General features: G+C 44.4%; 1 protein-coding gene across 7 annotated transcripts in view; it reads left to right on the forward strand.

Moving 5' to 3' along the window:
• KMT2E (lysine methyltransferase 2E (inactive)) overlaps positions 1-14893 on the forward strand; it is a 1891352-nt gene that overhangs the window by 1585875 nt on the left and 290584 nt on the right. For all 7 annotated transcript variants that reach the window (XM_086966923.1, XM_086966942.1, XM_086966930.1 and 4 more), the window contains one exon: positions 2032-2088. In XM_086966923.1, coding sequence (XP_086823049.1) covers positions 2032-2088 — 57 coding nt within the window. The remainder of the gene's footprint in view (positions 1-2031; positions 2089-14893) is intronic.

The raw sequence follows: 14893 nt of genomic DNA on the forward strand, positions 1-14893 counted from the left end.
TGGTATTGCTGGGGTATCTATTCTAAGGTAAAGAATCTAATACTAACCTGTTTCTTTCAGATGCACAAGTTACTTACCTTCGGTAATGATATATCTGTAAGAAACAGTAGTTAGTATTAGATTCCTTACCGCCCCACCCATCCTCCCCCTTCTGCGAACCGATATCTAGGGTTAAGGTCATCCCCTTTCAGGGCCCTAGTTTCATGGCACCAGTGTTGGTTTTTATCATGGCTCTGCGTTTCTGGCGCGGAAAAGCTGTGTATAAGAACTGAAGTCAGCGCGCGAGGGCGGCGTCTAAGTACTCCAGCGACGTCATCCCTGCGCCAACGATGCCGACAACGGACGCGGAGCCGCAGACGACGCCTACCGACGCGCAAGGGTACTGCTACGCAAAAGTTTCCGGGTCCAGCCTGACGCCTGGGGATATTCTAAGATAAGGAATCTAATACTAACTACTGTTTCTTACAGATATATCGTTACCGAAGGTAAGTAACTTGTGCAATAAGACTCAAATGAAGAAGGGAACCCTTTGTAGGTTTGTAAGTCGACCATAATATTTTGTTTCCTGCAATGTTTAGTACAAGTTGTTTCCTGAATAGTTTTGTGTGATGTATTTTGATTACTTTTTTTAACATATTACAGAAAAATACATCTCTTTTCTGCTATTGTTAATTTCAGTCAGGGATTTCCTTTGGATAAGACTTTACTAAATATTTGAACACCTTTTGGTCTTACTTTGCCGATATTCCTCTTTTTACAAAGTGTGTGCTTTTGCAGAGGCATTTGCTAAGAAGGTTATTTGTATTGCTTTGCTGTCACTCATCTCCCAATCTTTTATGATGCATTTTTCACCAAGGCGCCCTCCTGGTTCTGGCTACAGCTGTACTGTTTTCTCATTGGTGATTGACTGTTCAGTCATGTAATTACAAAATATCTCCATTCGCTCATACTAGCAGCGTCTGTATTTTTGCTGCTGCTTCACTGTATTCTCAGATCATTCTGGGTGTGCGAGCACCTGCCTGGGACCTGCTTTGGTCTTCTTGGTAGTACTACACATGTACCTCCACTCCACTAGGTGAATAGTTAATATAGATCCAGGCCCTGGGTGTGCACTCGCAAAAAAATCAGATGGGTCTGACTCTATGTACTGAAACCGTGCTGGACTTTAGTTCCATTCCCATCTCTAAGTCCTCGTGCCTCACCACCGTCTGCACCATTATGAGCTACTTCTCTGGCCAGTTCTGTTGATTTCATGTCTTCCTCCCTTTAGAAAGATACCCAATCTGCTGTTATCTCTGCTGCTATTTGTCATCAGGTGTGGGCTTCCATCTTCATAGTGCCTAAAATCCCTAAGGGAGGACGAGGCGAGTGCCTTATATGTTCAATATAACAACGAATACTCCAATCATGGACCAGTAGAGTATTGTATAAAGTTCCAGCATCATTAAAACACGTCAAGGTTACATGGTATGATTGGTGTATCAATCTTAGCAGTGAATTCCTGACGGTCTTTATTCTGTAACTTTACACTTGTTGACTGAACATTTATTAAAATGCTGGTTTCTGAATTGTCTCTTTGTACTCATAAGTTTAGTTTATCAAATGTTTCAGTCAAAGAAAAATTTACAAAATAACAAAAGAAATTGGCTATCAATTACTTTAACAAACCATTCTGCATTTTACATTTTAATATGAAGACATGGAGATGTTGGACTTTTAGTGAGACATTGACATGGTTGTTTGATGCTGATCCCCTTTTAAGGACGATCAAATGTGTTGCATCTCCACATGTATCCGCAGATACCATTAGGTGTTAAAGGTTTATAAAGATACAACTACTAATGGCAGTGAGAAATGGTAGCTTTTATGTAGACATAACTGGTATAGTAATGTTAGTAGTAATGATAATCCTACTCTGCTTATTGTTTTTTTAATTGTTTCCCTTAGACCAAATACTGACTGTAGAGAACGTAAAACCACTAACAATATGCTGGAATATTATAGGTAAAACTTCACTTCTATCTTTTACAGACTATTTCGTCGCCTGAAAGTTCACCAGAAATAAAGAGAAGAATTTGTATGCATGAGGTAAAATTAATCTAATGTGAAAAATACTTGATAGATTTCTTTGCCATATTAATGGTAAAATGTTGTTGTGTGTAACTTCTTTTGCTCTCTTTAATGATATGTTACTAACATATATCTGTATCTGATTTGTTAACATTTTATTTGTACCTCTGTTTATGTGTTGGGATTTCTTGAGTGTGTGTCTACTTAAGAGATAGTGACCTATTGAATGAGAGTTTTTGAGCCGAGGTGGCATGTGTTTATATAAATCTATATCTTTTTAAATTATAGAACTCTATAACCTCCATCCAAGTTCCGGTACTAACCTACCTGTATTCATAAGTAAAAAATATATTTATAGAAGCGCTTTGCCTCAGCCCTTTTTTAAATATTGCTTGATAGTATTATTATTATTAGGTAATATGTTAATCGCTGCTCATTAACCAAGAGACTCCAGAAAATCCAGAACACAGCTTCAAGACTCGCACTCCAACTCCCACTAGCACCTACTTTACCACTCACTTCAAGGACCTCCGCTGGCTCCCCATCATCAAGTTCCATGAACTCATTCACATGTATGAGACACTGTACAACCTACATCCCACCTACCTAAACAACTACTTCAGCTTTCACACTCCCACCAGACACCTTCAGTCTGCCAGCTGTTTTCTTGCCCCCGTCCCACAAGACTACGACCATCCTTTCTAGTAGCTAGCACTTTAAGGCTTGACCAAACTCCCCCTTCAAATTATAGCTGCCAGCTCACTCCTAGAATTCAGCAGGAAACTGAAAACTTGCCTCTTCCAATAGGCTTTAACCGGGACTGCACCCCCTTGTTAAAGTGCCAAGATACCCACCCGGTTGATAGGAGTGCTCTACAAGCTCTAACATTTCAGTACTTCCATTGCAGTGCATGAGGTGTTCTATTCTTAAGACCAGCAGGACAGGCCCATTTAAAGGAGAGCATTTTGTATTACATCACAAGTTATCTTTCTAGTCTTTATGGAACTTACTTGTATGGTATTCTGTATTTTATATTCTGTGCTTTGTATGTTCTGTATTCTACTATGTGACAGTTTACTGGTTGCTGCTGCAGTGAAGGGTCCGCTCTTGTCCTTCTCTTTATCTCAAATAAAGAACCCTTCATACTTTACCTACTTGGCCATTGGAACTCATTTACTATAACTTTTTGGCGACATCTTCTCGAACCCATCACAGTTGTGCAAGCTTGAAGCCAAGAGCGGACTAAACTGAGGTGCTTCTCTTGCCTTTCATCCTGTGGTTTCCTTTGGCAGAGTGGCTGTCGAGTCTTCTTCAAGCACTTTGAATTCTACTTCATTTGACGGAGTGAGTACCTCGTTGTATTAAAGTGCTTAGAACTTCCTCGCAATAATTTGACTATTCTTGCACTTTCAAATAATTTTATGACCGCACGGTGACATTTCCGTTACTCATACTCTGAAAGTGGGTATTTCAAGAATATCACCGGACAATAGTGACTGTTTGAATATTTCTTGTAACTCCCACATCACTCTGCCCTTCAAGTCTTCGGTGTCGGTCTGGCTGTCTTGCTCTGCCTTCGGTCTTCTTCTGATGCTGTATTAGAATGTGCAGTGGGAGTTGGTGGATCCTTGGATGACGTTTGGGTTACCATCCAATCACCGCTTGGCAATCCACGCTCCAGTTCTCTTGTGGCGTCTCAGGGCTCAACGTTCACGCTAAAGAAGAAACGTCACCGCGCAACGCAGCCGTAAGGAAGCCATTTTGGGTTGCTGTGGAAAATCGACAGAATCACACGATCACCTCCAGTAACGCAATCTTCTCCGACGATCCACACGTCTGTAGTGCACTATAATTTGTGGATTTGTTCGGCGATACACGCGCCAGTTGTGTACCCGCCTTCACACCTTACTCTTTGACAAAGCTTATCGAGATGCCATTTACGTCTTGCTGTCCCGCATTCATCATCCGCGATTTCTGAATCCAACTGCCTGCAATTTCACACGCATTTGACTTCAATCTGTCTGTGTATGTCTACGACGATATACACGTCAAACTCAGGTACATTGTGGAAAGTATCAAACTTTTAGACTATCATTGTTTAATAGTTTGCCAATACCTCTTCATCTGTTTATTTCACTATTACTTCCTCAGTTTTAGTTGGTTTCAGTGTGCATATTGTTTATTATGTCTGACTAAGCTGTTTCTCAAAATTGTTCAGTTATATTACCACCCAGCTTTCTTCCAAGCCCAGGTCAACCTTCCATATCTTGGGAAGATTGGTTTCCCATGTTCGATAACTACTTGGATGCATTAGATGCACAAGAATATTCTGCCAAACGCAAAAAAGCTCTTTTATTGAGCTCACTTGGGAAAGAAGATCAGCGTGTCTTTAAGTTTTTACCACAGGTTCTTCAAGCCGGTGCACAAGCTCCTTTAGATGAAGTGTAAGTTCGGCAACATGGCGGATGAGTTGATTAGAGATCAACTTATAGTCCAGTGCAACAATAAAAAAATACAGGAACGGTTGTGGGCGGCATAAAACCGAACTTACAAAGAGCTATTGACTTGGCTAAGATTGTAGAACAATCTGAGGGATGTATGAAAGAACTTGAAAAAAGGGTGGTTTCAAGTGATGTTAGTGAAGTGTCTCTTTCTAATCCAACTGTAGGTCCTCAAGATGAAGAAGATGACATTGCTGTTGTTAAAAACAAGAAGTTCTTTAACAAAAAAACTGTCCAAGTGAAATCCCAAAATATTTCTAGACCGTTCAATGCAAAACAATGTAACAGGTGCAGTAGTTTTGGACACACGTCTGACTCGAAATTTTGTTTTGCTGCTAAGCAAGAATGCATGAAGTGTGGTAAATTAGGACACTATGCAAGAATGTGTAGGAGTAAAGCTCGCTCTTCTGTGTCTTGTGTGAATGACATTTCCACAGTCTCTGATGAAAACAATAAGATTTTGACTGTAGGACTTGACGACTGTTCTCATGAGGATGAACCTAAACGTAGAAATAGGCCCAAAGCGTTGTTTACCATTAATGACAGAGATGTTTATTTAATGGTGGACACTGGTTCACGCTACACTATTATTCCTAATAGTGTTTATGTTGAGGTGTGGGGCACGGGGCCACTTCTTCCCAAAGACATTTCTCCTGGTGGCTACCAAGGAGAACCCTTGGACATTCTTGGTTATTTTGAAGCTAATATTAGGTTTTCCACTAGACAAATTCAAGGAAAGGTGTATGTTTCTGCGACTGGTCCTGCCATCCTAGGGTGGGTTCACCAGTATGATCTGTTTTTAGGAGAAAGAGAGTATGTTTTCCAATTTTGTATACGTATTGTTTTAAGGTTGAATCCTGTAATCATTGATTCAGATTGCCACTCAAATGATGAAGTCGCTCCAGTTTTAGAAAAGACAGAATTTTATTGGTGCAGATTCGAACATTGACAGCTGACACGTGTTTCGCCCTCTATGGCGATTTGCGCCAGGGCTTACTCAAGGCTGTAAAGATAAAAATTGTGTGTTTAAGTGGAAGGTAATAATTAAGATTGTTGACCCCAACCAAACATGAGTTAAGTGCTGGTTAAAAATACCCGATAGGTGCAAGAAGAGTGATTGAAGGGGAGAAACATCAGAACAAAACAGGTTCTGTTTTAGTGATGTTGTTAGTTATACTGAAAGCTCTGAGACCGGTGCAAGTATTAAGATAGGAAGAGAAGTGCGAAGGAGCAACAGTGTTTATGAGAGTTCATTAGTAAGAGAAGGTAGCATATTTATTGATCTTTTTAGAGAATTAGAGAGAGAGAAGAAAGAGGAAAAAAGGGGGGAAGAAAGTAAATGAGACACCCGAAGCCAACAGTGTATAGAATGTTCCATGTGTGTTCTTCAGAAACAGATAAAATAATACCTAATTTCAATTTCGTTTGTACGTTCTGTTACGTTCTCTAGTATGCATCATTATGGGTATGCGACAAAACAAATTTCTGGAATATTTCAATCTGTAAGAAAATATATCATTTTTTTTCAATTCAGTTTTTTTAAAAGAAGTTATTTAGCATTTCATATTATAAAAACATCATAATAACAGTATATTGTGGGTATATGTGATGTCAGACATTGCTAGGTTTGCTGGTTTAGACAGAACTTTCAAAAACATTCATAATTTGGCAAAATTCAACATTCCATTTTGTAACAGTCTTTCATATGGCAGTCTAATGACAATACATAACATTTGTATTACTGGTTTTGTTCTTAGTGTCAGTAATGAATGACGCCAGTTCTGGTTATTTTGGTAGGCTGGCCAAAGTTATTCATTATTCTATTAAAAGTAACAGACACTCTGTTTGAGTTTAAAGATTGGTGTGCTTTTTTGCAAGCTTTTTACGAGCCAAAAGTTTGGGCTTGGGTGTATCGAAAATTAGAACTATGGTGAAAATAATTTTTCACATCTTGAGTGTTACTGCTATGCAAGCATATTTAAACAAGCAGGCACTAGTTTGAGATAACAATATAATAATGGAACAACACAGTGAGTCAAGTAGTCACACAAAGACTAGGAATTCCTCCATTTTTATCAAAACCCATTGGATGAATGAAAACATCGCAACATGCCAGAGTGGGTGTAGCGCAATAAGGTGTATACGGCCCATTTTAGCCAGAAAGCATAAGACATCTCACAAGCCCAATTTTTTCGAAAAAAGTTCTATTATTTGGGATGTTTGTGAGGCGCAAAAGGCACATATAAGCCATTAATGATTTTATATTGTGCAGACCATCGTTATAATCTCGTGCCAATGATCAAACTCGATTCTATTTCGCATCACATTTGTATTGCCGACAACGGAAAAAAACGCAAAAGGTAGCTGGCTTCTAAACGCACTTTCTTAGAGAAAGATTCTCCTTTTAAGTTATGGAGACAAACGTCATAATCGCGTACCATTGATCAAACTATATTCTACTTCAAATCGCATTTGCTTTAACAGCAGCGGAAAAGCCGCGAAGGGCAACTGGCTTCTAAGCGTACTTACTTGGAGATAAATCTCCCACGATCTGACGCGTTTCCACGAAGGTGCCGTGCGCGCAGCAAGACAGTCCCGTTGCAAGGGAACTGTAGCAAACACTTGTTTATTTAGATCGAGTGAACCGGAAGTGAAACCGGGAGGGCATTAAGCACGGTCATTGCACAGAATTCCACAATTTTTCCAATTTAGTGTGATTATTCAAAGATAGATGTTTAATCATCGGTAAGTTTTACAACATGATGCCTCTGAAATGTTTGCCTTTCAAAAAGGATAACCTTTCGTATTTAGAATAGACTCATATGTTAGAGTATTCAAAACAGAAAACAGACATTCTGTAGTTTGTTATGCATGCCGAAGAGCCGATCGGCCATCTTGGAATGATTTTCTACTCCATGTTGATATATGTTAGTATATCGAAAGCAGCATTCGAGAGATGACAAAAAATACGGGTCTGCTTTTTAGAAAAGAAGTTTGTCAGAATGGTATGGTCAAAGACAGTAACTGGGTATTCTTTTCACAACCCAACGAATCCTATGTAATCCTTTGATATATACAGAATTGCCGTGAATCTCATGTTTGTATTATTAAACCCTCTCTAATTTTAGTATTTATGTTTAAAAATTGGTGATCTCATGTGGTTTGTGGACCACATGATGACATAGAGGAACAATGCATAGAAAGGGGTATTTGTGAATGCTACTCATTCCAAGGGTACATTGTTATTGGTGAGAGTTGGATTGGCTTCAATATCTTTAGACTGATTATTTTAGTTTTTAACTGAGCATATAAAATCGTGGTTTTTAACAGTTAATAGGAATGTTAATAATTACTAGGTGATAGTGTATATTTATTTCAGTAGGGCTAATTCTCTAGCCATAAGTTCAAGGAGTCCCAGATAATCTCTCAAAAGCATGTATCAGTTCTTAAAGCCAGTGGTGCCACTCATGTTCTTGATTCAGTCCTTTTTCCACTGTTTCCATTCCTATGATCAAAGAGCTTTCTTCTCTTCGTAGGTGCAGTTCTTGGTTCCCACCACGTTTGTGTGTTTTTTTAGCACCAACGTGGTATATCTCATAACATGCCCGTGTGGACAGAATTACATCGGAAGCTCAACTCGACCCTTGAAAATACGCATTCAAGAACATTTTCGGAACATTCGTAAAACAGACACACGACAACCTTTGGTTGACCATTTCTTGAAAAACCATGCTCATCAATTGACTTTCTCGTTCATAGGCCTGAAAAAATTAAAACCACACAAACGTGGTGGGAACCAAGAACTGCACCTACGAAGAGAAGAAAGCTCTACTTCCCCTCATCTACATCTGCTCCAACGAGAAGTATTAACCATACTCTGAAAAGGAACAATGGAGAAAGTCCCTCACTCCCAGAAAGTAATGGGTTTCTATTCCCGAGTCTTTTAAAAAAGAAAGCAGGAGAATGGCGACCCATTTTGTACCCGTGGAAGCTGAACAAATACCTAAGAAAACAATCCTTTTGCATGGTTACTCTTAGACAACCTGCATCTTCGCAACCACAGTGATTACATGTCAACTTGGAATTTACAGGATGCCTACTTTCATATCCCTAATCACCCAAGACATTGTAAACTTTGTTTTTTTTAAAGAAATCTTTTTATTGATGTTACAATAAAGACAAATACAAAACAGTATTGTGCACTGACATTTCATCAACAGCTCAGTGCCCAACATCCCTTGCTCTTCTTCCTTCCCATGTACCAACTCAGCGGACATTGACCAGGGATACAGATGGACCTGATATCTGCTCTGCAAGACTAGAGGAAGTGACTTCATTCCAAGTGTTGTCCCTGTAATTATTTCATTTCCCCCCAATTGCCACCCCACTTTCGGGGGGCATCCTGACCTTCCTATATCACCCTCTCAGCCAACATACACCAATCTGTAGGAAAGTGCCACTTTTTGTATGGTCACCCACCACTCTTTGCCTGACATCTGAAGCAACTGACTTGATGTGCCCAAAGTCCCTGCCAGTCAGGTTCCTAGGACCTGTGTTCTTTCCGAAACCTGTATCTCTCTTCCCACAATTGGCACATCTCTGGCCACAGGCAACCCCTTTGTAATAGGTGCCATGGGTACCAGTGGCACTGTGACCAGGGAAGGCCTCTAAGGGCTGCGGCTCCTATTATGCCACCCTTAGAGAACCTGTACCTTAGCACCACCCACTGCCATTGCATTTTTGGTGTAAAGAAAAGTGACAATTCGACCTAGCACACATCCCTGTGTGCCATACCTGCAACCCGCTGCCTGAGGCCTAGGTAAGTCACCCCTCTAGCAGAGTACACTAGCCCTGTACCCCTATGGTGTCTAAGTCCATTCTTACACATTGTAAGTGTAGTAAAGCCATAAAGAGTATATGGTCTGGGAGTTGGTCATTACAAACTACACAGTTCCATAATGGCTTTTCTAAAGACTGGGAAGATTGGTAGCAAACTTCTCAACATATTGATCCCACACTGATGCCAGTGTGGGATTTAATGTCAAATACACTCAGAGGGCATCTTAGAGATGTTCCCTAAAAAAACGACCAACCCTGGTATGGTTCCTGAATGGCTGCCTGCCATTTGCCACCACCAGACTGGTTTCTGGACGCCTGGGTGGAGTGCCTGTCTGTTTTCTGGGTCCAGACACAAAGCCCATCTTGGGCAAAGGTGTCATGCCTCCTCCCCCGGATGGCCTGGGTCTACAAAAGAGAAGCTTCAAAGGCCTGTCACCTTTGTAAGATGTCCCTGCCTTTTGCTGCCCCCAGGAACTGGCTCCTTCTGGTTCTGCCCCCAGTTTGGGTGGGAGAATTATCAGGAAAGCCAAGCTAGGAGGAGAGGTGTGCCTACCTATACCAACCCCACCTCTCAGGTGGGGGAGGCGAGGTGAAGCACACATCTCAGTCCCCTCCATCTTGAAGATGAGGGGACCCAACCAATTAGGGAGAGGCTCATGCCCACCCTCCCACTGGAGGGTGGCATAACAGGGGGTGTACCCACCCCAAGGAAGGGACCCTTTCGTCCCAACCTGCACATCCCTTTAATGCCCCAAAATATTGTATCTGAAACAAACAAGTTAGTTATAGATTCCTTACCTTAGAATTACCCCCAGGCGTCAGACTGGATCGTTTTTTTTTTTTAGTCAGCAGCACCTCTTTGCGTCGGAAGGTGACGTTGGTCGACTCCGTGACAGTCGTCGGGAGTCGTGGTCGCCGGGATGATGTCGCAGCAGCTACTTAGATGCCGGCCACACGCGCTGACGTCAGTTCTTTCTTTTTCCGCACCAGCCAGCCCAGATCCGGGAAGAGTGGTACCTCAGTCATTTTTTAACTCCAATTTAATGAAAACCTTGAAGGATCTACACAAATGACCCCCTGCTGAATTCAGAATGTGGTCTACTTTTCAGAAATGTATAGCTTCCCAGGATCCATTATTGCTTTCATACCCATTTTTACCATTAACTGAAAGGAGGTTGAAAGCACAAATCTGAAAGAAATACATAGTGATAGATTCCTTACCTTAGAATTACCCCTAGGTGTCAGATTGGATCTGGAAAGTTTTCATCGGCAGTACCCCTGCGCGTTGGTAGGTGGTGTCGTGCAGCTCCTTGTCCGTCATTGGCGTCGTGGTCGCCGAGATGACGTCGCGGCCGCTACTTAGACGCCGCCCACGCGTGCTGACTTCAGTTCTTTCTTTTTCCGCACCAGCAAGCGCAGATCCGGGTAGAGCAGGTACCCCCAGTCATTATTTGACTGACTTTTTGAGGCTTTTTGCCTCTATTTTATTTGAGTCTTCAACTCCTGGTGCAGTTAGGATGTCTGGTTTTAAGTCCTGCGAGGAGTGTCATCGCATGATCTTGGTGACGGACCTGCACCGCGTGTGTCTCTACTGCCTGGGGCGAGACCACAAACCAAGTTGTGCCCGGACTGCCGGGAGCTGTCCCGAAACCTGCTGGAGGCCCGGCAGTCGGCTCAGCGCCGTTCAAGGTCCTGTGGGAAGTTGAGGGACCATGCGCAGTCATCATCATCAATCCTCGGGGTCCAAGTCTTCGCACTCGGGGTCAGGTAAGGCGAAGCATCACAAGAAGTCGAAGAAGAGTAATTCAGTTGATCAAGATTGGCGTCTCCATCCATTTTGCCTGGAAAATGATTTCTTTTTGACTGGGAGTGCACAGGGTCCCTGCCAACCAGGCCCCCTGTGCTAGAAGCTCTTTCCCTTAACTGTACCTTTTGTGTCCCAATTGGCACAACTTCAGTACCCCATGTAAGTCCCTATTAAATTGTACCCCTGTTACCTAGAGCAACAGCACTGAAAAGGGACCCCAAGTGAAGCAAAACTAATTGTGCCAACCTAGGGTCCCCTCACAAAGGCTTTGTAGACTGCCATTGCAGACTGCTTGTCTTGGTGCATACAAAACCATCATTGCACACACCCCTGTGTGTCATACCCACCGACACCCCTATAGCAGGTCTTATACTATGAAGACAGAGTGCACTATATCTCCTGTAAGGACATATCTGCAGGAGTAGATGGTGTCCTGCAATAACCATGTTGATTCTTGGATATTAGTAAAAAGGAATGCCATAAGGAGTACATTGGCTGGACACTGGTCATTGCGAGTTCCCTAGCTCCATGATGGCCTCCCTGTACTATGGATGTTTGGTACCAAACATCTCGTCTTAGTAAACCTGCAATTCCAGTGTCAGATTTATTAATAATTGCACACAGAAGACCCCTTAGAGGGGAGGTCCGACGCACCGAAGGGTTTAAGAATGTGCTGTATGTATCAAGTGACAGCAACCTACCGCTGTTGTCAGTGCTTCCGTTTTGGCACCCTGATTGAATACTAGATGCAGCAGGAACTGGCGGGCAGGCACTAAATGCCCTTAACAACCCGGAAGAAGAATTAGAGTGTTTCCGGTCCAAAACTCGCTCCGCGCAATCCGCACAGGCCGCGGTGGAACAGGGTAGGACCAGAACTCCAAAGGTGCTGCCGAGATGCCTACTAGAAGAGTAGTACGTTCTAAAATGTACAGAGTAAAATGCGCCAGGTTTGTACAAGAGAATATTTTAAGAATGTGCTGTATGTATTAAGCGGGGGCACCCTACCGCTGGTGTGGTAGGGATGCAGCAAAGTCCACAGTTGGGTGTGGCTTAGACATGATCGACTCGCTGGGCCCAGCGGTTTTGACGCCTGGGGCCAGACTGAGAACATCTGGCTTCTTGGGTGATGTCCAGGCTAATCTCATGGACGTTTCCTTTAGTCTTTTTGGAGATAAAGTGAGCTCGCCCTTGGAGCGCTTCAAGGAATCTAATCCTACGACCAGATCCTTGGGCCTCTCATCTATCATTGTGGCTAGTCTAGCTATCACTCCTTTTGTGGCAATGGATCGGGTTTTCAACTGCGTCAGCAATATCCCAGCCACCGTCCAGAACATCGGACAAATGGTTCTTGCAGGTGATTCAGGAAGGCTGTTGTCTGCTTTTTCTTTCTTTTGCTCCTTCTTTGCCGCCAACTCAACAACAGCTTGCGCAGGGTCATCAATCAATTACTCCAAGAAGAAGTTACATCTTTCCTGGCCAAAGGAGCTATAGAAAGGGTTCTGATTCTAGATGGTTGCGGCTTCAGCTACTTTCTGATACCGAAAAAGAACAAACTGTTGCAGCCAATTTTTGACTCTCGGACTGTCAATTTCTTCCTCAAAAAGGAGAAATTGAAGATGCTCACATTGGCTCAGGTCTTCTCTACCCTAGAGCAAGGAAACTGTCTGGTAGCGCTGGACTTGCATGGTGTATATTTTCACATTCCCATCCTGCCTGCCCACATGCGTTAACTGCGGTTTAAGGTAGGCCATGAGTACTTTCAATTCACCTTTCTTCCATTTGGCCTTACCAGCGCCCCAAAGGTGTTCACCAAGGTGATGGCGGTGGTCGCAGCTTATCTGCGAAGGTATATAAAAGTAGGATCTGCTTTCATGATTACCCCCACTTTTTACTTGGTGTCAGTATGTTTTTGACTAGTCTGACTGGGATCCTGCTAATCAGGACCCCAGCCACTGAGCTTCCTCCTGAAATGGACCATGGCAAGTACTTCTATATATCTACTAGTGTACCCTTGTTAGTCCCTAGTATATGGTACTGAGGTACCCAGCGCATTGGTACACCAGGGGTCTCCCATGGGCTACAGCATGTATTGGTCCATCCATAGGAGTCCACTTAAAACTGTGACTGCAGGGCTGCCATTGCAGGTATGTGTGAGTTGATGCTTGCACCTCTCACAACAGTATAATATCTGGGGTCATTACACTTAAAGCCTATAAGTCTCCCCTAGGGCAGGCTCTTCAGTCCTAAAGGCACGGTGCTTGGTGTTAGGTTCCTTACCTTAGAATATCCCCAGGCGTCAGACTGGATCCGGAAAGTTTACTTCAGCAGTACCCCTGCGCGGCAGTTGGCGCCGTCCTGTGGCTCCGCGTCCGTCGTCGGCGTCGTGATTGCCGGAATGACGTCGCTGGAGTACTTAGACGCTGCCCTCGCGCGCTGACGTCAGTTCTTCTTTTTTCCGCACCAGGAAGCACAGATCTGGGAAGAGCGTACCCTTAGTCATTTTTGACTAACTTTTTGTACATTTTTGTCTATCTTTTTCGAGTCGCCTCGACTCCTGGTGCCGGTAGGGATGCCCGGTTTCAAGCCGCGTGACTCCTGTCACCGACTGATGTTGGTTACCGACTACCACCGCCGGTGTCTACTGTTTAGGGGCCGACCACAATGACAAGTCGTGCCCCGACTGCCGGGCCTTGACGTCGAAGGCTAGGCGGGACCGTTCCCGTAAGCTACTCGAGCTCCAGCAGTCGGCTCTGCGACGCTTGAGGTTCCGGTCGAGGAGGAAGTCGAAGGACCGGTCGCGGAGCCGCAGTCCTCACCGATCATCTGGATCCGAGGCCTCGCACTCTGGTAAGTCGGGTCATGGCAAAAAGAAGTCGGAGAAACATCTTTGTTCTTCGATTTCCCCTCGCCGATCGCGCAACTTGGCCGAGGGTTCAGGTGACGCCGCCCACGCGGCTCCGGCGGGGCCCGCACAGTCGCATCCAGCCCCACACCCTCCGGTCCCTGGGCTCAATGCGACTCCGGAGTAGATTCGAGATTTCCCTGTGGCCATGAGGACTCTCTTCCCGCCGTCGAGACCCGCCGGCCCACCTTCGGGCCGCAGGTCCGATTTGGGGTCCTAGCCCTGTGTTGCCGGTGGCTTCGGCCTCGGCGCCGCCAGCGAATTCGGTCCCGGCGCCGCAGGACCCCGTGGGATCCAGGCCTGGATCCCGGTCGACGCCAGTTGACCTTACGACTCCTCGGAGCGGCGCCGCTTGGTGTCGTCTTAGACGCTGAAAGGTGAGCTTTTCATGTATGCCCCGGCTCCGTCATTTTTGCCTGTTTATCAGGACACGGATGAAGGGGAGGACTGGGAGGGGTCTGAGGAGGGAGCCACTTATGCTGTTGTGCTGCGCAAGCGAGCCAAGGCCTTGGGCCTTGAGCTCCCTGCAGCGGCCGTGAGGACTAACCTCCTCACCGAGGTGCTTCAACCGCCAGTAAGCTCTTCGGAGCCTCTACTGCAGTTTAATGAGGCCCTTACCGACGTTCTGATGGGCACTTGGTCCAAGCCCACCACAGTCCCTCCTGTGGATTGGAACGTGGCCCGGCGCCACCACCCAGCTTCGGGCGACCCCTGCTTTCTGTCCACCCACCCCACCCCTGAGAGTCTGGTTATCCAGGCCTCCATGTCCCAAAC

Source organism: Lissotriton vulgaris, chromosome 1_1 (genome assembly GCF_964263255.1).
Source record: "Lissotriton vulgaris chromosome 1_1, aLisVul1.2, whole genome shotgun sequence".
NCBI lineage: Eukaryota > Metazoa > Chordata > Amphibia > Caudata > Salamandridae > Lissotriton > Lissotriton vulgaris.